A 27,437-nucleotide genomic window follows, 5' to 3' on the forward strand; every position below is an offset into this window, starting at 1 on the left:
ATACCGTGTGCAGTTTTGCACATTCTCCGTGTGTCTGCGTGGGTCTCATCCCCACAACCCAAAGATGTGCAGGTTAGGTGGATTGGCCACGCTAAATTGCCCCTTAATTGGAAAAAATGAATTGGAACACTACATTTTTCTTTTGAAAAAAGGTTTTGGTCTCCACATTGAAGGAAAGGATATATTTACATTGGGGGCGGGACAGTGACGGTTGTGCCTCTGTGCCTCGGAGGATTGTGGGTGCTCCATTGTTGCCTACGTTGAAGGCCGAGATTGACACATATAAAGACTCACAATCATCTTCGCAGGACAATGAAATTGAGCGATAAATCCTGAGAACAATTCAGTAAAATTTAGTATTGTCCATGTTGGAATGATGATGTTTAATTGATGTTAAGAGAATGGCCTATTTTGATAACACATCTGTGCAGCTGTTAACGGTATTATGATTACTGGATACCTATTACCGCCTCCATAGCTTTGCCCGTGCTCTGTCCCTGCCTCAGCTAATCTTCTGTTGAAACCCTCCAATTAAAAAATTCTCATTCTTCTTTATGGATTCCTCCATGGCCTAGTCCCTATTTCTGTAATCTCCTCCACTCCCACAGTCCTCCCCGATCTCCGCATTGTTCCAATTATTTTCCTCTCGCACATCCCTGATTTTAATCGCTCCACCATTGCCTGGACCCTAAGCTCTAGAATAGCTTCCTCTGCGCTGCTCCCAAAATCTATCTCTTCGGCCAAGGTATTGGCCATCTCTCCTTCTATCTCCTTACGTGGCTCACTGTCACACTTCTTTTATTTTTTTAAAATAATTTTTATTGGAATTTTTTACAGAAAATATAAAAATATAACAAGTATAGCAACAAGCAGTAATATGCAACTAACAGCCCCATAACACCCACAATTCCCCCCATACCGTAACATCACATGTATCACACTCCCCCCACCCACCCCCCCCCCAACAAGAGAACTTAACCATAAATTAAAATTAAATAAATCAAATTTAAATAAAATAAGCCAACATAATCAACGTCGTCACACTTCTTTTCTGATGACGCTCCTGTGGAGCACCTTCAGACTTGTGTTATGGGCCAGGGTTTAGAGAACCCCAAAGTGTATCATGGAGTTCACCCGACCCACAACTTTTACTAGATTGTGGTATGGGGAGCACACGGCCCACTCTAAGGTGTGGTACAGCAGAAATGGAAAAGTATTTTTTAAAGCAAAACAATGTTTATTCTATGAACTCAAGTTAACCTTTTTAAAACATACAGTGAACATCTTAGCAACCATCAATTCAAATACAACCCCTAAAGAATACAACACTAAGTAATCCTTAATAACTTCCCAAACAACATCCAGAAGACAAAATAAACACCTTTTAACAGAAGCACATTAGGTTTACATTCATGACTGAGAACATTTATAATTCTAAATTCACCAAACGATCAAGAGATAGTCTTTTCATGGCAGAGAGAACAACAGTACACCTGCTTTGGCTGGCTTCAGCTCCAACACTGAAAAAACGAAACCAAAAACTAAAAAGCAGAGCCAGAGCTCAGCTCCACCCACACTCTGACATCACTGCAGTAAAATGAGCAGACAGACATTTCTTAAAGTGACATTCTCATGACACTTGTTATGATGTTAAGATTGTTATATAAATGCAAGTTGTTGTTATAGGAGAGGTGTGACTTATCGGAATTTGAAAAGCAGTTTGCTTTTCTGTTGGGCTCACTGTGCAGACTTGAATCCCACTGGCAAATCAAGGCAGTTTATACAAATCAAACAAAAGATTACTGTCCATTCACCAAGCTTCAGGCTTTTTATTGCATTTCCAGTGTGTTTTGAAGTGTCTACATTTCTTTCTGATGAGCGGTTCTTTCATCAGTGAGACTGTCTCTGGAATGTTAATGAGCCTGTCTCTCGGAAGGGCCTGATTTTATTTCACTATCAATAATCTGTAACAGTAATCACCCATGTTCAGACCTCCAATCTAATTCTACTGCTCTGCATTAATGGTGGTGGAAGGAATAATGCTGCTGCTTGACCTCTCACCTATGACCTGCACTCCCAGCAAGTGCAGGATCCCACTGGAATCATTGGATCGTGGAGTGAAGGAAAGCTAAATATAGGACAGGACACCGATGAGAAACTTAGCTGCCCCTCTCTGAAATATTAATGAGATCCTTTACCTTCACTGGAGAGAGGATAGAGCCTCAGTTTAATGTTTCACATGAAAGCCACCACAATTCACAATGCGGCACGCCCTCAGTACTGACCCTCAGACAGTGCAGCACTCCCTCAGTACTGACCCTCCGGCAGTGCAGCACTCCCTCGATACTGACCCTCCAGCAGTGCAGCACTCCCTCAGTACTGACCCTCTGACAGTGTGGCACTCCCTCAGCACTGAGCATCCAACAGTGCGGCACTCCCTCAGTACTGACCCTCTGACAGTGCTGCACTCCCTCAGTACTGACCCTCTGACAGTGCAGCACTCCCTCAGTACTGACCCTCTGACAGTGCAGCACTCCCTCAGTACTGACCCTCTGACAGTGCGGCACTCCCTCAGTACTGACCCTCTGACAGTGCAGCTCTCCCCCAATACTGACCCTCTGACAGTGCGGCACTCCCTCCGTACTGACCCTCTGACAGTGCAGCACTCCCTCAGTACTGACCCTCTGACAGTGCGGCACTCCCTCAGCACTGACCCTCTGACAGTGCAGCAGCACTCCCTCAGCACTGACCCTCTGACAGTGCAGCACTCCCTCAGTACTGACCCTCTGACAGTGCGGCTCCCTCAGTACTGACCCTCTGACAGTGCGGCACTCCCTCAGTACTGACCCTCTGACAGTGCAGCTCTCCCCCAATACTGACCCTCTGACAGTGCGGCACTCCCTCCGTACTGACCCTCTGACAGTGCAGCACTCCCTCAGTACTGACCCTCTGACAGAGCAGCACTCCCTCAGTACTGACCCTCTGACAGTGCAGCACTCCCTCATTACTAACCGGGGGAGGGGTGAGGTTGTGTTGGGCCGGGGGAGGAGTGAGGTTGTGTTGGAGCTGTAAAACAACTAATAACAAACTATAAAGGGGGGGTAAGGTGGAGGGAAAGGTACCTTCTCAAGTTGTCGAACTCGTTTTGTCGTGAATGCTTTAACGCGCCTAATTGGGAGGTAAGGTGCTGTTCCTCTAGTTTGCGCTGGGCTTCACTGGAACATTGCAGCAGGCCAAGGACAGACATGTGGACTTGAGAGCAGGACGGTGAGGTGAAATGGCAGCGACAGGAAGGTCTGGGTCCTGCTTGTGGACGGACCGAAGGTGTTCTGCAAAGCGGTCACCCAGTCTGTATTTAGTCTCTCCAATGCAGAGTAGACCACACTGGGAGCAGCGAATTCAATAGACCAGATTGAAGGAGGTGCACGTGAAGCGCTGTCTCGGTTGAATGGAATGTTTGGGCCATTGAACAGTGAGGATGGAGGGGGTAAAGGGGCAGATGTTGCACCTTCTATGATTACAGTGGAAGGTGCAGTGTGAAGGGAATGAAAGGTTGGGGGTGATGGAGGAGTGGACCAAGGAGTCATGGAGGGAGTGGCCCCAGCGGAATGCTGACGGGGGAGTGAGGGGAAGATGCGTTTGGTGGCGGCATCACGCTGGAGTTGGGGGAAATCTCCTCTGTCCCGACCTATCTTTTATCCTGCCCCACCTCCTCTGCCCTCTTTCCAACGAGACAATTCCGTACATTTCTACCCTGCTCCAGTTCTGTAGAAGGAGCATTTAGATCCGATACGTTTACTCTGCTTCTCTCTCCACAGATGCTACCAGACCTGCTGAGTTCATCCAGTATTTTCTGTTTTTACGTTAGAGGCGAATCATGATTCTATTCATGGATTTTCTCCCCTCCCGTCTTGGGAGCAGCATTGAGGTTAAGGTGGCGTTTCAGATGTGGGAGCGTAGACGAGGTGTTATCACAGGGCTGGTTGACTATGGGAGGCGTTGCATTTCAGCCTGATTCCATCCTGCGACCATGGCCCTCAAACGTTTCTGTAGGCGTCAAGTGGGTAAAGATCAGGAGGAGGCACTGTGACCACTCTAATACTGCACCCTGATCATCGTGATCGATTAGTAAAAGAGGTAGGAGGTTGGCACCGTCGCTTTGACACACTCCTCGCTGGAATATTTTCTCTGATGAATTTGAAGCAATGCTGGGGAAGTTGTTGCTGGTCAATAATTGAACAGTTGTGGTCTCCAAGAAGGATGCAGAAGCACTGGAGGCAGTGCAAACATTTGTTACAGAACACTAATGCCAGAACTGAGATATTGAACACGATTAAATGGCACCTGGAAGGGGGGTGGGGGGGGGGGGGGGGGTCTCCCACGCCGTTGAAGACCCCATAGTGGTCAGGGACAGATCAGGGTGGCCCCCCCTGGCTCTCCCTCTGGCACCCGGGCACCTTGGCACTGACAGCCTGGCACCGTGACACCACCATCTGGGTGGTCGTGCCAGGGTGGCACTGCCAAGGTAGCCAGGCTGGCAGTACCAAGGCAGTGCCAAGGTGCCAGCCAACCACCCGGAGGCCTCTGATCCCCTGGGACACTCCTCTCCCCCCCCCCCCTCGGTGAGGCTGGTAGATGCCGGTGGTTATTTGATCCGGCCGAGAGGTAATTAAGCGGGCTTCTAAGCTCACTTACCTATGCAAGTCTGAGTCCTTTCTCTCCCGGGATCTACCGGCTGCATCCTGCTCTTCCCGATTTCGGTGTGACACAGCTGGTAAATTGCACCCTAGGTTTGGGTGGAAAGCAGTGTGGATCTCCCCACCCCCCTTTCCCCTAAAAACCGGCGGGCACCACCCCACCAAACCCGGCCGAAATAACACAATTATTTTGGTTGGATTCCGCCCGTTACATCGATTCACAAAAAACAGAACTGGCTGGGAGCTCTTTGCCCTCGAAAAGAGGAGGCTGGAGACGTGCCCTGAGAGAGGCCTTTACATTTATCAGAGGGTTTGGCAGGGCGGACAAAGAGGAGATGTGTCCACTTTAGGGAGGTGAAAACTAGGAAGGACATAAACGAGAGACGGACATTAGTGGATTGAGGGATTCAGTTGAAAACGTCTTTACGCAGGAAGTGGTGAGAATGTGGAACTTGAAACCACAGGAAGTTGTTGAGGTGAACAGTATAGATACTGGAGCATTGAGTATAAGAATTGGCAAGTCATGTTGCAGCTGTATAGAACCTTAGTTAGGCCACACTTGGAGTATAGTGTTCAATTCTGGTCGCCACACTACCAGAAGGATGTGGAGGCTTTAGAGAGGGTGCAGAAGAGATTTACCAAGATGTTTGCCTGGTATGGAGGGCATTAGCTATGAGGAGAGGTTGAATAAACTTGGTTTGTTCTCACTGGAACGACAGAGGTTGAGGGGAGACCTGATAGAGGTCTACAAAATTATGAGGGGCATAGACAGAGTGGATAGTCAGAGACTTTTTCCCAGGGTAGAGGGGTCAATTACTCGGGGGCATAGGTTTAAGGTGCGAGGGGCAAGGTTTACAGGAGATGTACAAGGCACGTTTTTTTACACAAATAGTAGTGGGTGCCTGGAACTCGCTGCCGGAGGAGGTGGTGGAAGCAGGGACGATAGTGACATTTAACGGGCATCTTGACAAATACATGAATAGGATGGGAATAAGACCATAAGACCATAAGACATAGGAGTGGAAGTAAGGCCATTCGGCCCATCGAGTCCACTCCGCCATTCAATCATGGCTGATGAGCATTTCAACTCCACCTACCAGCATTCTCCCCGTAGCCCTTAATTCCTCGCGACATCAAGAATTTATCTATCTCTGCCTTGAAGCCATTTAGCGTCCCGGCCTCCACTGCACTCCGCGGCAATGAATTCCACAGGCCCACCACTCTCTGAATAGAGGGATACGGACTCAGGAAGTGTAGAAGATTTTAGTTTAGATGGGCAACATGGTTGGCGCAGGCTTGGAGGGCCGAAGGGCCTATTCCTGTGCTGTACGTTTCTTTGTACATTAATGGGGAAATTGGATAACCACACTGGGTAGGGGGTGGGGTGGGAAAGGAAGGCGATGGTGATGGGGTGAGATGAACAGGGAGCGGGAGAGAGGCCCGTGTAGACCAGTACAGACCAGTTGGGCCGAATGGCTTATTTCTGCATCTTAGTATTCTGTGTATTTCGATATAAATCTATTCCGGGATCTTCTCGCGACCCAAGTTATATGAGGTTATGGCTTGACTCACTGCCTCTCATTAAGCAAAGGACCTGCTGTGAAGCTGTTTCTAATTGTCCACTTTGGACTGATGGGTGATGGCACTGTTAGTGTGAACAATGGTACATTCTAATCTTCTGGAGTTAATGTTTTCCTTTGAGAGCGCTTGTCATTGTGCACATACACTAAACAATGGCTTGCTGTGAACAAATGACTCTCGGGATGTGATCATCGCTGAGAAGGTGGTGGTGAGCTGCCTTCTTGAACCGCTGCAGTCCCTGGGGTGTAAAGTAGATGCGTCCTCTTGTGGCACAATCTAGAACGAGAGGTCATAGTTCCAGGATTTTGACTCTGCGACAATGAAGGCACAATGATATAGGGGCCGGATGCTCCGGCCACGTGTGACCGGAGAATCCCGTCCGAGGTCAATGGAGTTCTCCATTGTCTACCTTTCGCCCGTGGTGTTCTTGCAGCGGTGGGGCGGAAGAATCCAGCCCATCGTCTCAAGTCAAGATGGTGGGCATGATTCCACTAGAGGGAACAAAGTTCCATAGCGAGCGCGTTTCGCCACGTGTTTCCCGGTGCTCTCAGTGCCAAGACACACATGGCTATACAACGCCACCTGCCTTCAATAAGGGGTCTCAGTAGGGAGCGCGTGGCAAAGACTGCACATAGCCCCGTTTTCTACACCGAGGAACTGCTCAGTGTAGCGGGCAATCCAGACGCCATTTTTAAATGCCCCTGCCAGCTGACAATGTCACCTGGGCATCTTGGCAGTGCCAAGCTGGCAGCCAAGTGGCACTGCCAGGGTATCACCCTGCCCAAAGGGAATGCACCTGGGGGGCCTCCAATCCCCTGAGAGACTTCCACGAATGCCATTCTGTGGGGACCGGTGCTGAATGGCGCTCGCCCAGGGTCTCCGAGGGGAAGGAGATAGATCCCAATCCCTCGGGTACCTCGGGAATCTGCACATTAAAGTGAGACTAGCTGTCTCGCTCTAATATGCAGATTTGCTAAAAGGTGATCCCGGCCACAAAGGGTGGGATTTACATCGCAATGCCTCGCGAGATCGCGTTAGATCTCCCGAGGTGTTGTGAACCGGGTAGATCCAGGAGTGGGGTCTCCCGGCTTTTATCGGCCACGCTACGCCGCAGTGAGCTGCTTTTCGGGCACAGCGTGGCTGCTGGTTCGCGCCCGGTGTGTGTAACTTGGAGGGAATGTGCAAGATGGTGGTGTTCCCATGCATCCGCTGCCCTTGTCCTTCCAAGTGGGGTAGAGGTAACGGGTTTGGAAGAAGCTGTTGAAGGAGCCTTGGTGAGTTGCTGCAGTGCATCTTGTAGATGGTACACACGGCTGCTGCCGAGCTCCGCTGGTGGTAAGAGTGAATGGTTAAGGTGGTGGATGAGGTGCTGACTAAGCTGGACGATGGTGTTGAGCTTCTTGAGTTGTTGAAGCTGCAGGAGAAAGCTTGCTTTCCATTGACTAACTTTTCTAAAGTGTCAGAAGTGCCCGACTGTAACATTTGTTGGTGCAATTTGCCGTTTTGTTTAAAGGGGGATTTATTCCGGAATCACTCCACAAATCTGGAATTCTTTAGTGAAGAAACCAAGTAAGTGGGTGAGGTGATTGAGTGGTTATAATTTACTTGTCCTTTTGGCAGACATTTGATCAAGTTTCTGAGGTTTTGGAAGAATATGGTAAGAATTTAGGTGTCTGCTGTGGCTCAGTGAGGAGCACTCTTACCCCAGAGTCGGTGGTTTGGGGGTTCAAGCCCAAATCCTTGGTCTGTCTTCTGTTTTTTGCCTTCCCCCTTTGTCAGTCGGTGATGAAAATGAATGGGAAAAGGGTCAAGAACTGCCAAGGGCACAGCAGAAACTCATTTGCCGAATCCCTTCAGCCTCCAAAACCAAACTACTGAAAATTTATGGTGGGTAGACCTCCCCCGATAATCTTAAGTCTGCAAGACATTTCCCTTCCAGGGAAGCAGTTAACACTGAGGGTCGGATTTACAGGCCATTCCGCCGCGGGTTTTACGGGGTGGCAGAGGTGGTCCGCCAGCGGGGTCTACCGGTCCCGCTGTTATCAAGGGGATTTGCCGGTGACAGCACCCCTCACCGCCGGGAAACCCGTGCGCCGACGTAAACAGCTGGAAAATTAGGATTCTCTTTAGAGAAAAGAAAACTGATAGAGGCTTTTAAAGTGAACAAGTTCATTGGGGCAGACGTAGAGAAGATAAGAGTCCGAGATGTTCACAGCATGGAAACAGGCCCTTCGGCCCAGCTTGTCCATGCTGCCCAGTTTCTATCACCAAACTAGTCCCACTTCCCAGCCTCCAGTTCCCGTACCAGCCTCCCCGAACAGGCGCCGGAATGTGGCGACTAGGGGCTTTTCACAGTAACTTCATTTGAAGCCTACTTGTGACAATAAGAGACTTTCATTTCGCTTGCATTTATCCCATATCCCTCTATACCCATCCTGCCCGTGTAACTGTCTAACTACATTTTAAAGGACAAAATTGTACCAGCCTCTACCACTGCCTCATCCGAGATGCTCACCACCCTCTGTGTGAAGAAATTTCCCCTCTGCTCTCTTTTGTACCTCTCCTCTCTCACCTTAAACCTCCTCTACCTTTGGGAAAAGTTGTTGACTGTCTACCTTATCGGTGCCCCTCATTATTTTATAGACCTCTATAAGTTCACCCCTGAGCCTCCTACACTCCAGGGAAAAAGGTCCCAGCCTATCCAGCCTCTCCTCAGACCATCAAGTCCTGGTAGCATCCTCGTAAATCTCTTTTTCCATTTGCGTTGTTTGCATTTGCGGACGGGACCAGAACTGGAGGCCGTCAATTTAAAATAATCGTGAATAAATCCATTAGGAAATTCAGGAGACATTTCTGTAGTTATTTCGGCAGTCGAGCTCTGCATCCACGAACCTTAGTACCGCTTTCCTTGCTGCCACCTTGTTGGCTGGGATGGTGTGTGTGGGGAGTGCAGTGTGTATGTGCGGCTGCAGCTTGTCAGCGTCCTGAGTGTTGATCACGGACCCGGCGAATCCTGCACCGTTTCTAATTAGAGTCGATTGTGTTCCACGTGCTGCCTGTGCTGGCCCCTTAGCAGTAGCGGAATCGGACCAGGAGTGGCACCCGTTTTGCTGTCTTGAAAGTCCACGAATTCTGGGAAACAAACAAGAGTCTGCGAGATGTAGGACAGATATTCCACAGCATGGGGCCTCGGCACCTGAAGACACAGCCACCAATGTTGGAGCGATTATACTTGGGAATGCTCAACAGTTTTCCTGGATTATAGGAGCGCCGCTGTCTCAGAGTGTCATGACATAAGGAGGAGCGAGGTCATGGAGCGGATTTGAAACTGGGACTGAGAATTCTAAAATCTAAAGCTTGCCCGATGGGGAGTTAGTGCAGGTCAGCGGGTACAGGAGTGACGGGTGAATGAGATTTAGTGAGAGATTTGGAGAGTCTCAAGTTTACAGGGGTAGAGTTTGGGAGACCAGGAGAACGTTGGGATAGTCCGGTCCAGAGGTAATGAAAGCATGAATGAGGGTTTCATGAATGGCAGGTGTCATGTGAGAGTACCTTTAAGAAATGGGTGTTTATAAATGGGTGTGTATATAAGTATCTGTAGTGAGAGTACCTTTAAGAAATGGGTGTTTATTACTGCAGTGATGTCAGAGAGTGGGTGGAGCTGGGCTGTCTGACAGCTTTTTACTTTTGTTTTAGGCTGTTTGCGGCAGGGTGTGTTTTAGTTTTGTTTTCAGAGCTGGATCGCTGCAGTCACAGCCAGAAGGTGTATGAATCTCTCTCTGTAATCTAAAGACTGTAAATTGATCCTGGTGATTTAAAACTAATAACAGTAGTGACTTTAACCTGATGTGCTTCTGGTAAAAGGTGTTTTAAGTATTCTGGATGTTAAAAGGACAGCTTACACATGACTTGGTGTTGTATTCTTTGGGGATTGTATTTGAATTAATGGTTGCTAAGATGTTCACTATATGTTTTTAAAAGGTTAACTTGAGTTCATAGAATAAACATTGCTTTACTTTAAAAAATACTTTTCCATTTCTGCTGTACCACACCTGTAGAGTGGGCCGTGTGCTCCCCATACCACAATCTAGTAAAAGTTGTGGGTCCGGTGAACTCCATGATACACTTTGGGCTTCTCTTAAAACCTGGCCCATAACACAGTTACATTTCTTAATTGGAACAATAATGGAAATGGGGGGAGGGAATAAAGGCTGTTTGACTGACGATTGAAAAACATCCAATTGGATTATGGAACATCTGTCTGCCGACCAATTGGGTGCAGGAAGGTGAGGCTGGACATTGCAAAGAATTAATGATGGATGTTTGAGGGCTGGGGTGTGGGGTGGGCTGCAATTGGAGACAGGAGATCATGTGATGAAACCTCCAGGAAATGTCCAACCAGAGTTGGCAACCTTATTGCCCTCATTACAAAGATGGAGAGCGGATGGGGAGGGCAGTGTTTTTGGGGTCTAAACACCAGCAAGAATGTAACTTGACCGTGGTAGGGTGAGCCAGCTCTGGTATTGAGTGCCCTGACCCAGTAGGCAATGGGAGGGTACCAAGGTTAACCAAGTATTGGTAACAATCTTGACGGCATTAGATTCTAAGCCGCAACCTTGTGTGAACGAAAATCTCTTTGATATAAAAACCAAATAGAAAACTGTCATGTCTCAGCCAAAGCTGTAAGATATCTGTCCTAACAGAAGGGTAAATATTCTTATAAAGTTAATTCCATATCAGTTACATTTTTTGAAAGAAAGCTTCAATGTTATCTACTAAGATTGAGATTTGTTACAAAGATAAGTACAGACGATCAAATGACACTTACTCAAGTTGGGCTGACGTCATGGGAATAGCATTTCTGGAATGTCATTGGTCAGGTTTGAGTCATTTAAAAAAATATATTTCTTTATTCTCCTTTTTCACATTTTCTCCCAAATCTACACCCACCAGCAATAAACAATAGTCAGTAACAGATATGTCAATCCCCATATCAATAACAACGATCCCATCCTCCCACCAAACCCCAAACATTAGCCCGCATGTTCACACAAACAACTGACAAAAAGGAATCAGGAATCACCCATAGTCACCATTAACACACACAGCCCCCCTCCCCCCCAACCCTCCCACCCACACGCCCCAACTAAGGTTTGAGTAATGTTGGCTATAATGTTACAATGATAGCCTGAGCCCTTGTTTATTTATCTTAGTAATCATGGAGGTGTTTCAACATGCTGTCTTATTTGAAGTTGTGCTCATTTGCTTCCCTAACGCAGTTGACAAGCCCTTACAGCTTTCAATCTCTGCGCTGCTCCAATCTTGGCCTCTTACACATTCCTGATTTTAATCTCGCGGCGCAGCCATTGGCAGCCGTGCCTTGAACCGTGAAGACCCTAAACTCTGGGATTCCCTCCCTGAACATCTCTGTCTAAGTCGCTCTTAAAGCCAACTTTTTTGACTGAGCTTTTGATCTCCTGCCCGATAATATCTCCTTATGTGACTTGGTATCAGATCTTTGCCAGTCTTGTTCCTGAAAAGGACCTTGGTCTTTAAGGCTCTGTCATCAGTTGTGGGTTATAAGGAAGCCATCACAAAAACCTCTGGGGCGGAATTCTCCAATCCCACGGCAGAATGTCCTCGCCGTCGTAAACGCCGTCGTAAACGGGCCGCTCCCACGACTAATTCTGGCCCCTACAGGGGGCCAGGACGTCGCTGGAGCAGTGCGCACCGCTCCAGCTGCCGATCCCAGCGCGAACTGTGCACCGCAGGATCCGCGCATGCGCAGTTGCGCCGGCGCCAACGAGGGGCGCCGCCCCTCCTTCAACGCGCCGGCCCCGACTCAACATGGCGCAGGACTACAGTGGCTGGCGCGTAGGGAAGGAAGCCCCCAGCCACAGAGGCTTGGCCCGCCGATCGGTGGGTCCTGATCGCGGGCCAGGCCACATCGGAGGCCCCTCCCCGGGGTCAGATCCCCCCTCCCCCCCACCCCACCCTTACACATCAAGGCCCGCCAGCCCAGAGCAGGTTAGAACGGCGCCGGCGGGACTCGGCTCTTTTCTTACGGCCGCTCGGCCCATCCGGGCCGGAGAATCGGCAGGCCAGCCGCGTAGGGCGGCCCGTGACCAGCGCCACGCCAACCACGCCGCCGCCAATGGCGCCGATTCTCCGCTCAGCGTGCCGGCATCGGGGCGGCGTGGCCCGTTCGTGGGGATTCTCCGGCCCGGCCTACGGCTGGGAGAATCCTGCCCCTTGGGTTTTAATGGCTCCACCAGTGGCTGCCGTACCTCAGCTATTGGCTGAGCCTGATGCTCTGGAATTTGAATGGAAGACTATCTCAGTAAGGAGATGAGCATGGGATCTGTGCCTGACCACAGGCTTGTAAGCCCAAAGTGTGGGAAGTTGCTGGCCACTAGGATTGACTTTATCTATTTTCCAGAGCGGCCTACCTTTTTACAAAAGCTTTACCTGTCGGAATGGAAATCATTTACCATGTTTATTTGCTCTGCATATTTAATAATAATAATCGCTTATTGTCACAAGTCGGCTTCAATGAAGTTACTGTGAAAAGCCCCTAGTCGTCACATTCCGGCGCCTGCTCGGGGAGGCCAGTACGGGAATTGAACCCGCGCTGCCGGCCTTGTTCTGCATTACAAGTCAGCTGTTTAGCCCATTGTGCTAAACCAGCCCCTGTTCCGGAAGGATAAAGGAACGTCTGGCATCTCTACAACACCGTGCGTGACCTCAGGAGATCCCAGCGCACTTTACAGACAATTAAGTCATGTCGAGTGTAGTCACGGTTGTAATGCGGGGAGCACAGCAGCCAATTAGTGCACAGCAAGATTCCACAAACTGCAGCAATGAGCTAATGGTCAGATAATTTGTTTTGTCAGTGATGTTGGGTGAGGAGGAATATTGGTCAAGCCACTAGGGAGAACTTCCTTTTGAACAGTGCCTGAAGATCTTGTATATCTACCTGGTCCTCGGCGAGGTAGATGTCACTGGCGAGGCTGGCATTTGTTGCCCATCCCTAATTGCCCTTGAACCGAGTGACGTGCTCGGCCATTTCAGAGAGTAGTTAAAAGTCAACCATATTGCTCTAGTCTGGAGTCATATGGAGACCCTAAAGTGCACCAGGTGGGTTTTCAACAACAAACTAGGGGCTGTCAGGGGCTGGTTTAGCACTGTGGGCTAAACAGTTGGCTTGCAGAACAAGACCAGCAACGCGGGTTCAATTCCCGTACCAGCCTCCCCGAACAGGCGCCGGAATGTGGCGACTAGGGGCTTTTCACAGTAACTTCATTGAGGCCTACTTGTTACAATAAGTGATTATTATTATTATTATCTGTGATAGCTTTGCAGTCTTCGTTACTAAGACTAGCTTTACATTTCACTAATTGAATTGGAATCTCACCAGCATGGTGGGATTTGAACCCTTGAAACCCACGTCCGCAGAGCATTATCCTGGGTCTCTAGTCCTGCAATATTAGCACTCTGCCACAGCCTACCCTTAATGTTTCATCCGGAAGGCAGTGCAGGATACCCTTAGTATTGTAAGTGGGAATGTCAACTTCAATATTAGTGCTTAGGTCTCCGCAGTGGGACTTGAATCCATGACCTTCTGAGTCAAAGGTAAGAGTGATACCCGCTGAGCAACTGTTGAGTGATGGACGCAGTACGGCACCCTGTGTGAAACGGCAATAAAAAATGAAATGGAAACTTTATGGCGAGGATTTAGCCATGTTCTGTAGGGATACAGAAACCTTTCAAGCATTTCTTGTACTGGAGACCACACATAACCAGAAAAGGGTTATTACCGCACAGCCAGGAACAGGATACTGTCTAACTAAATAATCAAAACGCACTCTTAACTTTGAAGTGACACGTTTGTGTACACCTTCCACACCCATTTATTCTCCGCTGTTTATTAAATGCTCTTTAATTATGTCTAATCCCAATACGGCGCATTTCATTGAATTGACCTGATCTGGGCAATAAATGGTACCTCAAATGAAGTTTTCTTTGCCTAGATTGAATTACCAAGTTTAGGATGGGGAAGAGATTAACTTAAACAAGTTGTATCAAAAATAAATGTTGCATCTACATGGTGATTTGCGACTGGACATTAGGCAGTGGATAGAATCATAGAATTTACAGTGCAGAAGGAGGCCATTTGGCCCATCGAGCCTACACTGGCCCTTGGAAAGAGTACCCCACTTAAGCCTATCCCATCCCCGTAACCCCACCTAACTTTTTTTGGACACTAAGGGCAATTTAGCATGGCCAATCCACCTAACCTGCACAGCTTTGGACTGTGGGAGGAAACCGGAGCACCCGGAGGAAACCCACGCAGACACGGGGAGAACGTGCAGACGCCGCACAGAGAGTGACCCAAGCTTGGAATCGAACCTGGGACCCTGGAGCTGTGAAGCAACTGTGCTGGCTACTGTGCTGCCCTCACCATGCAGCAGCGAGCGGCAAGTATTTCAAAGGTTGAGGTGCACTGAGGTGGTGAAAGCCACTGTATAAATCAATTTTTCCGTCTTTCTGGAAAAGATAAACCAACTGTTAGTGAACAGAGATGAATTGCAGCTTCCTCGAGTTTCAGCATAGACATGTGCTGCTCTGGTTAATGATTGAACCTCCTATTGCTAATGGAGTTAAAATGAGACTCTCTTGACCTCAAAATGCAGGGTGTGTTTTTGTTGACACATGAACGTTATTCACTCGGGGTCACCAAAGTGCCTCAATTGATTGCCAGTGAAAAATCATTTCAAACCAAACTCCATTTGAAGCAATGTGTCAGATCCTGTTTTAATGTTTTGCTGTCGAGGGCCTTGGGGAGGCAGACTGTCACTTTGCACGCTCTCGTCTATTGTCACCCTGCCCTCCATCTCACAATACAGTAATAAAATAAAGTTGCAGTGGTTAGCACTGCTGCCTCAGAGTTCTGGGGATCCGGGTTCGATCCCGGCCCCGGGTCACTGTCCGTGTGGAGTTTGCACATTCTCCCCATGTCTACATGGGTCTCACCCCCACAACCCAAAGATGTGCAGGGTAGGTGGATTGGTCATGCTAAATTGCCCCTTTACAGCCAATGATATCCTGTTTTAAAATACAGTCAACTCTTTCAATGCTCCTCGTACCTTATTCAAAATATTGGTCTTGGATCTTTTCCCTCCTGCTGCAATTATGCAGAGAATTCATGCTGAGGCGGGCAAGGCCTTGGACTGGGAGCCTGCCCTTGCCCCAACTGAGGCCATTAAGTGGCCAATTAGTGGCTACTTCAGGGTCATTTGCCGCCCTGTTTTTGGCTGGCGGAAAGATTGACGCTCTGCGGGGAAACCCAAAAATAAATTTTGACCTCGGACAGGAAGTTGGGGGGGGGGCACCGTCTCCATCACAAGCCCCCTTCTGATTGGGGGTGCCCCCCCACCCTCCTTAAGGCCTGGAAACCTCCGGACCTCCTTCGCCCTGAGATCCCTGAGCATCCTCCTCACGACCCCCCAGACCTTCCCAACCCGGCCCTGGGACCCCCTCCACTTACCTGGGCTTCCTGTTCCTGTAACTTAGTGCCAGGCAGCTCCATGCAGTACCTCCTCCAGCCAGTCAGCTCCCCAGGAGGGACTCCTTCCCAAGTGAGGGTTGGACTTCCGCCTAATCAATTAATAGTCATGCACCATCCAATTGGGTACCTTTTTACTTTCCAACTGTACAGGAAGGCCGTATGTCACAAGGATGGATGGGTTGATCGACAAATAGCAGGAGCGTGGGGACAGCATGTGATAAAACCTCCAGGAACATATTTAATCACAGTTGGCAACTCCAATCGGAATCCAAACCTGGCAGAAAGCTGCTTAGTTTTGCTCGCCTGAGATCTAAGACATAGGTGTGCTCGGTCTTCATCAGAGAGTTGCTCCACACTGACGATGTCGCACTGTCCACACTGAGAAACACCTTCAGCAGCAAATGGACAGACTCTCTTAAACTTCAAGAGAGTTTTGTTTGACCATCAGCATCTGGAAGACAAATGTCATTGGCCCAAGATGTTACCATACCGCCATTTATCAGCATTGATAATGTGACGCTGGGGCTTGCTGACAGCTTCACATATCCAGGCTCCACAATTACCAACAATCTGTCACTTGATGCTGCAATCAACACATACACATCACAAAAGCTGCAGAGTTTATGTCCAAAAGGGGCAGCAGGGTAGCATGGTGGTTAGCATAAATGCTTCACAGCTCCAGGGTCCCAGGTTCGATTCCCGGCTGGGTCACTGTCTATGTGGAGTCTGCACGTCCTCCCCCTGTGTGCGTGGGTTTCCTCCGGGTGCTCCGGTTTCCTCCCACAGTCCAAAGATTTTTTTTTTTTTATAAATTTAGATTAGCCAATTATTTTTTCCAATTAAGGGGCAATTTAGCGTGGCCAATCCACCTACTCTGCACATTTTTGGGTTGTGGGGGCGAAACCCACGCAGACATGGGGAGAACGTGCAAACTCCACACGGACAGTGACCCAGAGCCGGGATCGAACCTGGGACCTCAGCGCCGTGAGGCGGTTGTGCTAACCACTAGGCCACCGTGCTGCCCCCCACAGTCCAAACATGTGCGGGTTAGGTGGATTGGCCATGCTAAAATTGCCCGTAGTGTCCTAATAAAAGTAAGGTTAAGGGGGGGGTTGTTGGGTTACGGGTATAGGGTGGATACGTAGGTTTGAGTAGGGTGATCATGGCTCAGCACAACATTGAGGGCCGAAGGGCCTGTTCTGTGCTGTACTGTTCTAAAATGAGTAAGAGAGTTTCAAACTGCAACCTCCTGAGAAAGCCAAACTGTGAGTTTACCAAGCCTGTGTCCTCAGCGCTCTCCTTTACAGTGGCATCAACTGGACAACACATCAGCATTAGAATTAGGAGCAGGAGTAGGCCACTCGACCCCTCGTACCTGCTGTACTGTTCATGGCTGATCTGATTGGAACCTCAACCCCACATTCCTGTCCATCCCCGATACCCCCTTGTTAATCAGGAATCTATCCAGCTTTGCCTTAAAAATATTCGAAGACTCTGCTTCCACCACCTTTTCAGGAAGCGCGTTCCAGATACTCACGACCCTATAGAAACAAATTCTCCTCGTCTCTGTCTTAAGTAGGTGACCCTCTATATTTAAACAGTGATCCCAAGTTCTAGATTCTCCCACAAGAGGAAACATTCTGGGCTGGATTCTCTGTGGTTGGGCCAGTGGTCGCGCCGTGCTGTGTGGCGGACTCAGACTGCGGAGCTGGGTACTGAAAATAGACCCTCCAATTGGATCTGACTGCCCGCCAAACATTTCCCGGCTCCGTATAAGGACACCCCCCGCCCTCCGATCGGCCTGCCCCCGACCAGGGTGACCACGGACTTGGTCCGCAGCCGCCACCCTAGTATCCCAACCGGCAGGACCACGTTAGATCCACGCCGTCGGGACTTCGGCCAATCCGGGGTGGAGCATGGTGGAATGGGTCTCCAGCAATGGCCCAAGGTAGGTGCTGGACGGCGCAGCGTGCTCTCTGAGTAGGCCGCCTTTTGGGGGCCCGCAGAATCGGGGAAGCGCCGCCGGTCCCGATTCTGCACGGGGAAATGGATCCTCCGCCCTGGAGCCGGCCACGATTCTGCACGGGGAAATGGATCCTCCGCCCTGGCGCCGGTCCCGATTCTGTGCGGGAAATGGATCCTCCGCCCTGGCGCCGGCCACGATTCTGTGCGGGGAAATGGATCCTCCGCCCTGGCGCTGGCCACGATTCTGTGCGGGGAAATGGATCCTCCGCCCTGGCGCCGGTCCCGATTCTGTGCGGGGAAATGGATCCTCCTCCCTGGCGCCGGCCACGATTTCAGCGTCGAGGTGCGGAGAATCCAGCCCTCTGTCTACATCCACCCTGCCCACACCCCTCAGTCCAAGCAATTGAGTCACAATTGGTGCTGAACATTGTGCAGTCATCTGTGACCATCCTCACTTCTGACCTTATGATGGACGGAGGGTCACTGATGAAGCAGTTGGGCCCAGGAACATTACCCTGAGGAACTCCTGCAGTGATGTCCTGGAACTGAGATGATTACCCTCCGACCACCACAACCATCTTCCTTTGTGTCAGATATGACTCCAACAAATCACTGATCATTAATTTAATGCTGCTTTCATTTATATGGCCCATGGCCACCATCCCAAATGCAGATACCCACGTTGTATATTCTTGCCTATTTATACACCGCCCCACCCCCTCTTCACAAACTCAGGACATTCCAAAGCACTTCACAGTCCATAGAATCGCTACACCACAGAAGGCCATTTGGCCCATTGGATCTGCACTGATCCTCTGAAAGAGCACCCTCTCAGAAGTGGCCCAGCAAACTACTCAGTTCAAGGGCAATGAGTGATGGGCAAAAACGCTGGGCTTGTTAGCAATTGATCTCATTACGTGAATGAAAAGGAAAAAAGAAGAGGCCATTTGTCCTATCATGTTTGCTTTTACCACTTCGCAAATCTAACTCATAATGTACGCACATTGCTTGTCTCTCCTGAAACCCTTTTATTGAATTATTGGAGTTGCTGGAAGAGGTTAGAGGGATTGAGGAGGTTACAGAGAGAGGGAGCAACAAGGACGTGGAGGGATTTGGAGATGTAAATTTGGGTGGGTAATATTATCCCGTGAATGTATTGTGTAACCTCACGTTAGCCAACTGATGGTGTGATTAACAAACCCATCGCGGTGTTGGCAGTTTGCAGTCAGTAATATATCTCATCGCTGAGGTGATGAATAACCCAATTCTGAAGAGCAGACTAAGGATTTATCCAGAGCTATGATTTCATGTCTTTTCCTTCATTCTTACCGATGCATCCATGTGGTGGTATGGATATGAGCACTGCCATTGGTGCAGAGCACTGGCTTCCCATTGGCTCTGGCTGCTCATGTGCCTCTCGTCCGATTGGTTAGGACTAGTCATGTGACTGATCTCCAATTGGTCGAGAGGCAAGTAGGCCCCGCCTCCGAGGCGGGGTATAAGTACCCAGAGTTCCCGGCGGTCGGTCATTCTCTGTAGTCGACAATCGGGCTAACAACTAGCTGATTAAAGCCACAGTTCGGATCCTAAATGTGTCTCGAGTCGAATTGATGGTACATCAATCCACCACCAATGCCTGTTATTCAGATCTGGTTCCATTTCCGAGTCAGTCACATTTTTGATCCTGGCTCAGGTGAGAAACTAGATGCTTCCACCAATATAGGAATATTGTGTAGAAGCAAAATACTGAGGACGCTGGAAGTCTGAAATATAAACAGTTAACGCTGGAAAAAATCAGCAGGTCTGGTGAGAGAAACCGAGTGAACGTCCCGAGTCTGTATGACCCTTCAATGCTAAAGAGAGGGGGAAAAGCGATGGATTTTATTCTGTTTCAGAAGGAGTGGAGCAGATGGAACAAAATAAAAGGTCAGGGATGGGCAGGAGCTCAGGAGGAGTGACTTGACAAAGACGTCCCGGGCACAGGACAAAGGAAGTGATAATGGACAAAGTGAATGCTGGCAGGGGGAGGGGAGAGGAATTATTTGAATATTAGCTGTGGGATTCTCCGGCAGCGGGATTCTCCGGCAGCGGGATCCTCCGCCCCACCGGCAGCGCCTTTTCCAATGACGTGGGGTGGGCCACAATGGGAAACCCCATTGGCCGGCTGCGGGAACCTGCGGAGAATCCTGCTGCCGGCGGGATGCACCGCGCTGGAAAATAGGTCAAAAGAATGGAGAATCCCGCACGTGTGTTTGTGTGCGTGTACGGTCTGCGTGAGTATGTGTACCTTTTCCTGTCGGTGTACTTGTGTGTGTGTGTGTGTGTGTGTGTGTTTACATGTCTCTGTACATGTGCATGACAGGAATTGTGATCTCTGTGTAACAGTAAGAAGTCTTACAACACCAGGTTAAAGTCCAACAGGTTTGATTCAAACACGAGCTTTCCCAGCGCAGCTCCTTCCTCAGGTGAATGTGTAACAGTGGCAGGAACCTGTGTTTTTGGAAGTGTTCCTGTGTTGAGCAGAGGCCGTGGAATCCCCGTTAATTCTGGAAGCTAAGTTGAGGGGGTCCCCTGGCTGGATTGAACAGTAACAGAACTGGATTCGGCCCAGTACACAGACGGTGACATGGTAGCATAGTGGTTAGCACTGTTGCTTCATAGCTCCAGGGTCCCAGGTTCAAATCCCGGCTTGGATGACTGTCTGTGCGGAGTCTGCACGTTCTCCCCGTGTGTGCGTGGGTTTCCTCCGGGTGCTCCGGTTTCCTCCCACAGTCCAAAGATGTGCAGGTTAGGCGGATTGGTCATGATAAATTGCCCTTAGTGTCCAAAGAGGTTAGGTGGGGTTGCTGGGTCATGGCAATAGGATGGAGGTGTGGACCTTGGGTAGGGTGCTCTTTCCCAGGGCCGGTGCAGACTCAATGGGCTGAATGGCCTCCTTCTGCACTGTAAATTCTATGGTGACAGTGGTCGGCGAGCATTGACATGCTGACAATCAGTGTGAAAGTCTGATGGTTGGCTCCGTGACTAGAGGGTATATGTACATTTAACCAGCAGCCTCTCTTGATGTGAATGGTAGAGGACAACCTCAATTGGAAACCTCTGGGCTACTTATTTAATCAATGTCGGGAACAATGCAAAGTTGGTGAAGTGTTGAATATTATATTTGCATGTAACATTTCCTTAATCTTTACTGACTGATTCTGGTTAGTGGAGATTTCAGAAGTTGCAACGTGGCCGTTCCTATCTGCCCCTCCTGGGTATTTGGTGAACTGCAACTCCGGTGCTGTCATTTCACCGGTTTCAAACCTTGGCACTGATAGTCCAGTGCTGCCTTCACAAACCCTGCCTTCCTTTTGGTCTCCGGGTTCCTCCTGAGCTCTGGAGTTCAGAGTTTCAACGATTGAGGTTCCCCGATGATCTCCCACCAGTACATTGAATTTACAGCACAGAGACAGGCCATTCGGCCCAACTGGTCCATGCTGGTGTTTATTCGCATTAATCCCCTTCCACCCTTCTTCATCTCACTCTATCTGCAGATCCCTCTATTCCTTTCTCCCCTCATCTGTTTATCCAGCTTCCCCTTGAATGTATCGATATAAGACCATAAGCCACAGGAGCAGAATTAGGCCATTCGGCCCATTGGGTCTGCTCCGCCAGTCAATCATGGCCCATATGTTTCTCATCCCCATTCTCCCGCCTTCTCTCCATAACCCCTGATCCCCTTAATAATCAAGAACCTATCTATCTCTGTCTTAAAGACACTCGGTGATTTGACCTCCACAGCCTTCTGCGGCAATGAGTTCCACAGATTCACTGAAGAAATTCCTCCTCATTTCTGTTTTAAAGGATCATCCCTTCAATCTGAGGCTGTGCCCTCTGGTTCTAGTTTCTCCTACCAGTGTAAACGTCCTCTCCACCTTCACTCTACCTAGACCTCTCAGTATTCTGTAAGTTTCAATAAGGTCCCCCCTCGTCCTTCTAAACTCTGAGTACGAACCCAGAATCTTCAACCGTTCCTCATTCGACAAGCTCTTCATTCCGGGAATCATTCTTGTGAACCTCATCTGGACGCTTTTCAAGGCCAGCACATCCTTCCTTAGATACTGTGCCCGAAACTGCTCACGCTATTCCAAATGGAGACTGACACAGCCTCAGAAGTACACCCCTGCTCTTGTATTCTAGCCCTCTCGACATGAATGCTAACATTGCATTTGCCTTCCTAACTACCAACTGAACCTGCTCATTAACCGTAAGAGAATCCTGAACTATCATTCACCTGTGGGAGCGAGTTCCCTATTCTCTCCACTCTCTGGGAACATACATTTCTCCTGAGTTCCCTATTGGATTTACTATTGGCTACTTTAAATTGATGACTCAAAGGTCTCTCCACAGATGAAAACACCTTCCCTATTCCCATCCAATCAAACCCTTCTACACTTTTAAAGATCTCTAATAGATCGTCACACAGCCCCAGCCAGTCCCCCTTTTTTTTGTTTGCAAGCAGCTCTCTGGTGTCCCTTTCGAAGCAGTACGTGGACATCCGTGTTGTGTTGTGCCAGACTGATGGGCGAGTGGCCCTTTGTTGATTGGTATCTTCTCTTGCTCTAGGTAAACCTGTTCATCTTGCTGTCCGTTGTCTGTGTCCTCCTGAACTTGGCTGGATTCGTTCTCTCATGCCAGAGTGCTCAGTTTGTGTCTGGCATTGTGGACTGTGAGCTGGTGAGTATGGCAGGATTGTCTCTTATTGATTGGCAGCCGGGCGAGAGGGCGGGGGCGGGGGGGGGGGGGGGGGGGGGGGAGCAGGGTGTGGCTGATAGACTCTGGTAATGGAGCTGGCTCTTGGGAATTACTTGAAATGTTTTTTTTTAAGGGGCAATTTAGCATGGCCAATTCACCGAGCCTGCACATCTTTGGGTTGTGGGGGCAAAACCCACGCAGACACGGGAAGAATGTGCAAACTCCACACGGACAGTGACCCAGAGCCGAGATCGAACCTGGGACCTCGGCGCCGTGAGGCAGCAGGGCTAACCCACTGCGCCACCATGCTGCCCTCGACTTGAAATGTTAATGATACCTTGGAAGGACCAGAAGCTGAATTGAATAAGCTTAGTGGGGAGCTCCTCTCCCCCCCATCCCCCCGTCCCCTCTCCCCTCAGCCAAGGTCATCTTCCATCTTTTCCCTCACCCCTGGCCTCTCAAATAAGCCACCACCCCCCCCCCCCCCCAACCCTCACACTGCGACTTGCCAACCTCACCCTGGTGAAATCCCCTCCCTCTTCCCCGACTTTCTGCCTCCAGCAACGATCTCCTTTGGGGTCTGCCTGTAGTTCCAGCAGTGGCCACTGTGCCGACCTGGCGCTGCTGGGTCTACAGAGTTCCCGACCATCCGATTGGTTGACAGTTCTCCGAGGTGGAGCGTTCTGCCCCCTGAGGGGCCGAAGTCCCCTCCAGTCTACTAATGGCCAAACGGCCGTTGAGTGACAGTGGGGGGGGGGGGGGGGGGGGGGGAGATGGTCTGCCATTCGAGGCGGGCTCCCCTCTTTAACCAGGATGGGGGAGAGCATGAGACGAAGGCGCCCTATAAAATCCAGCTCATAATATCACAGAGTTCCAAGCCGGAGAGAGCACTGTATTTAACCGCACACGTTTTGATGCACAAGTCAATATGATAGACTTCCTGACTCCAACAAAAATTTAAAATACACCCAGTGTTTAAATTCCATTCCCTGAGCCTTGCTAACCTCACAAAGAAGCTTTGTAGGTTTTACTTGACATAAACAATAACTTGCATCAAAATGCTCCCTTGATGCTGTAAAACATCCCAAGGCATTTCACAAGAGCTTTAACAGGTAAAATTCAACACCGAGCCACAAAAGGAGAGATCAAGACATGAAAGCAGAAACCTAGCCAAAGAGGTGGGTGTTAAGGAGCAGTTTACAGGATGAGAGAGGGTGGAAGAGGTTTCGGGAGTGAAAGGGAGTGAGCTTAGAGCCCAGGCAGCCACCAATGACAGAGAGATTAGAATCAGGGATGAGCAACGATCCAGAACTGGAGGCGCGCAGACATCACAGAGACTGCAGAGGGAGAGAGGAGGGAGGCCATGGTGGAGGGGGGAGGGAGGCCATGGGGGAGGGGGAGTGAGGCCATGGGGGAGGGGGGGAGAGAGGCCATGGGGAGGGGGGAGTGTGGCCATGGGGGAGGGGGAGGAGTGAGGCCATGGGGGAGGTGGAGTGAGGCCATGGGGAGGGAGGAGGGAGGCCATGGGGGAGGGAGGAGGGAGGCCATGGGGGAGGGGGGAGTGAGGCCATGGGGGAGGGGGGTGAGGCCATGGGGGTGGGGGGAGTGTGGCCATGGGGGAGGGGGAGGGAGGAGTGAGGCCATGGGGGAGGGAGGGAGGCCATAGGGGAGGGAGGGAGGCCATGGGGGAAGGAGGGAGGGAGGCCATGGGGGAGGGGGGAGTGAGGCCATGGGGGAGGGGGGAGTGAGGCCATGGGGGAGGGGGGAGTGAGGCCATGGGGGAGGGGGGAGTGAGGCCATGGCGGAGGGGGAGTGAGGCCATGGCGGAGGGGGAGTGAGGCCATGGGGGAGGTGGGAGGGAGGCCATGGGGGAGGGGGAGTGAGGCCATGGGGGAGGGGGGAGTGAGGCCATGGGGGAGGGGGGAGTGAGGCCATGGGGGAGGGGGGAGTGAGGCCATGGCGGAGGGGGGAGTTAGGCCATGGCGGAGGGGGGGTTAGGCCATGGGGGAGGGGGGGAGTGAGGCCATGGGGGAGGGGGGGAGGGAGGCCATGGGGGAGGGGAGTGAGGCCATGGGGGAGGGGGAGTGAGGCCATGGGGGAGGTGGGAGTGAGGCCATGGGGGAGGGGGAGTGAGGGGAGGGGGGAGTGAGGCCATGGGGGAGGGGGGAGTGAGGCCATGGGGGAGGGGGAGTGAGGCCATGGGGGAGGGGGAGTGAGGCCATGGGGGAGGGAGGCCATGGGGGAGGTGGGAGGGAGGCCATGGGGGAGGTGGGAGGGAGGCCATGGGGGAGGGGGGAGGGAGGCCATGGGGGAGGGGGGAGGGAGGCCATGGGGGAGGCGGAGTGAGGCCATGGGGGAGGGGAGAGTGAGGCCATGGGGGAGGGGAGAGTGAGGCCATGGGGGAGGGGAGAGTGAGGCCATGGGGGAGGGGAGAGTGAGGCCATGGGGGAGGGGGGAGTGAGGCTATGGGGGAGGGGGGAGTGAGGCCATGGGAGAGGGAGGGAGGCCATGGGAGAAGGAGGGAGGCCATGGGAGAGGGAGAGAGGCCATGGGGGAGGGGGGATGGAGGCCATGGGGGAGGAGGGGGGAGGGAGGCCATGGGGGAGGGAGGCCATGGGGGGGGGAGGGAGGCCATGGGGGGAGGAGGGGGGGAGGGAGGCCATGGGCGAGGGGGAGGGAGGCCATGGGGGAGGTGGGGAGGGAGGCCATGGGGGAGGTGGGGAGGGAGGCCATGGGGGAGGGGGGAGGGAGGCCATGGGGGAGGGGGGAGTGAGGCCATGGGGGAGGGGGGAGTGAGGCCATGGGGGAGGGGGGAGTGAGGCCATGGGGGAGGGGGGAGTGAGGCCATGGGGGAGGGGGGAGTGAGGCCATGGGGGAGGGGGGAGGGAGTCCATGGGGGAGGGGGGAGGGAGGCCATGGGGGAGGGGGCAGGGAGGCCATGGGGGAGGGGGAGGGAGGCCATGGGGGGAGTGAGGCCATGGGGGAGGGGGGAGGGAGGCCATGGGGGAGGGGGGAGTGAGGCCATGGGGGAGGGGGGAGGGAAGGAGGGAGGTGAGGCCATGGGGGAGGGAGGGAGGGAGGCCATGGGGGAGGGAGGCCATGGGGGAGGGGGGAGGGAGGCCATGGGGGAGGGGGAGGAGTGAGGCCATGGGGGAGGGGGAGGAGTGAGGCCATGGGGGAGGGGGAGGAGTGAGGCCATGGGGGAGGGGGAGGAGTGAGGCCATGAGGGAGGGGAGAGTGAGGCCATGGGGGAGGGGGGAGTGAAGTCATGGGGGAGGGGGGAGTGAGGCCATGGGGGAGGGAGGCCATGGGGGAGGGGGAGGGAGGCCATGGGGGAGGGAGGCCATGTGGGAGGGGGGAGTGAGGCCATGGGGGAGGGGGGAGGGAGGCCATGTGGGAGGGGGGAGGGAGGCCATGTGGGAGGGGGGAGGGAGGCCATGTGGGAGGGGGGAGTGGGCCATGGGGGAGGGGGGAGGGAGGCCATGTGGGAGGGGGGGAGTGAGGCCATGGGGGAGGGGGGAGCAGGGAGGCTATGAGGAGGGGGTGGGAGGCTATGGCGGAGGGGGGGAGGAGTGAGGCCCTGAGGGTTGGGGGACGATTGAGGAGGGGGAGTGAGACTATGGGGGAGGGAGCAGGAGGCAGGCTATGGGGGAGGGGGAGGAGGGAGACTATGGGGGAGGGGGAGGAAGGAGGCTATGGGGGAGGGGACAGGAGGGAGGCTATGGGGGAGGGAGGCCATCGTTGGGTGGGGGCAGATTTGAAAACAAGGGTGAGGATTTTGAAATTGAAGTGTTGCTGGATTTGGAGCCAGTCGAGGTCAGCGAAAGGCTTGACCGCGAGCGACTATCTTTTACTTGTTTGTTCCTGTTACTTTGAGAATTGAATGTTCTGGAGAAGAAGCAAACAAAACAGTTTGAGGCGGGGGGGGGGGGGGGGGGGGGGCTATTTCGGCTTCATAAAGAGTCCCGGCTGAACCTTGAATGAGATGTTCTGTAGGGGCCTGAATGGCCTTTCGTCATCTTTGAGTCAATGATTGGTGAATATCCATTTCACCCTCTTGTGAGCAATAACCTTGCTTACTCAGACTTTGAGGCTGACGCACATCTCGTGATGCAGAGACAGCAGGTGCCTTTGTCTGCTTCAGTGGCGAATGTTTCTTGGAACTGGAGAGTGGAGCCTATAGCATGAGTGATGTCACTCTACATCCCGTATGGCTGGGCAGGAGACTTCTCTGTTCCTGCAGCCTACCCTGGGATAGAAAAGTTGATAATCGACCTGTTTGGCTGTGTTGCGAGTGGACCTTGCTTGACCATCAAGCCCTGAAGTGGGACTCAAATCCAAAGCTTCTGGCTCAGACGGCAGGGATGAGGCTATGGGTAGAGGTTGAATAAAACCCGGTTTGTTCTCACTGGAACGACGGAGGTTGAGGAGCGACCTGATAGAGGTCTACAAAATTCTGAGAGGCATAGACAGAGTGGATAGTCAGAGGCTTTTCCCCAGGGTAGAGGGGTCAATTACTAGGGGGCATAGGTTTAAGGTGCGAGGGGCAAGGTTTAGAGGAGATGTACGAGGTAAGTTTTTTACACAGAGGGTAGTGGGTGCCTGGAACTCGCTGCCGGAGGAGGTGGTGGAAGCAGGGACGATAGTGACATTTAAGGGGCACCTTGACAAATACATGAATAGGATGGGAATAGAGAGATATGGACCCCAGAATTGTAGAAGATTTTAGTTTAGACGGGCAGCATGGTCGGTGCAGGCTCGGAGGGCCGAAGGTCCTGTTCCTGTGCTGTACTTTTCTTTGTTCTTTGACACCACCTAATGTGCCACCAGGCCGCCGTGAGCAGTAAAAGTCACCGTTGAACGCAGGAACGCACCGCCTGCTGCGTCCT

General features: G+C 51.6%; 1 protein-coding gene across 3 annotated transcripts in view; it reads left to right on the top strand.

The window, feature by feature from the left end:
- Nucleotides 1-27,437, top strand: part of fam189a2 (family with sequence similarity 189 member A2) — a 115,592-nt gene that overhangs the window by 28,491 nt on the left and 59,664 nt on the right. For 2 of the 3 annotated variants that reach the window (XM_038804085.1, XM_038804087.1), the window contains exon 3: nucleotides 22,420-22,530. The exons of the other annotated variant lie outside the window; for it this stretch is intronic. In XM_038804085.1, the coding sequence (XP_038660013.1) occupies nucleotides 22,420-22,530 (111 nt within the window). The remainder of the gene's footprint in view (nucleotides 1-22,419; nucleotides 22,531-27,437) is intronic. 3 annotated transcript variants of the gene reach the window in all.

Source organism: Scyliorhinus canicula, chromosome 8 (assembly GCF_902713615.1).
Source record: "Scyliorhinus canicula chromosome 8, sScyCan1.1, whole genome shotgun sequence".
Classification (NCBI taxonomy): Eukaryota; Metazoa; Chordata; class Chondrichthyes; order Carcharhiniformes; family Scyliorhinidae; genus Scyliorhinus; species Scyliorhinus canicula.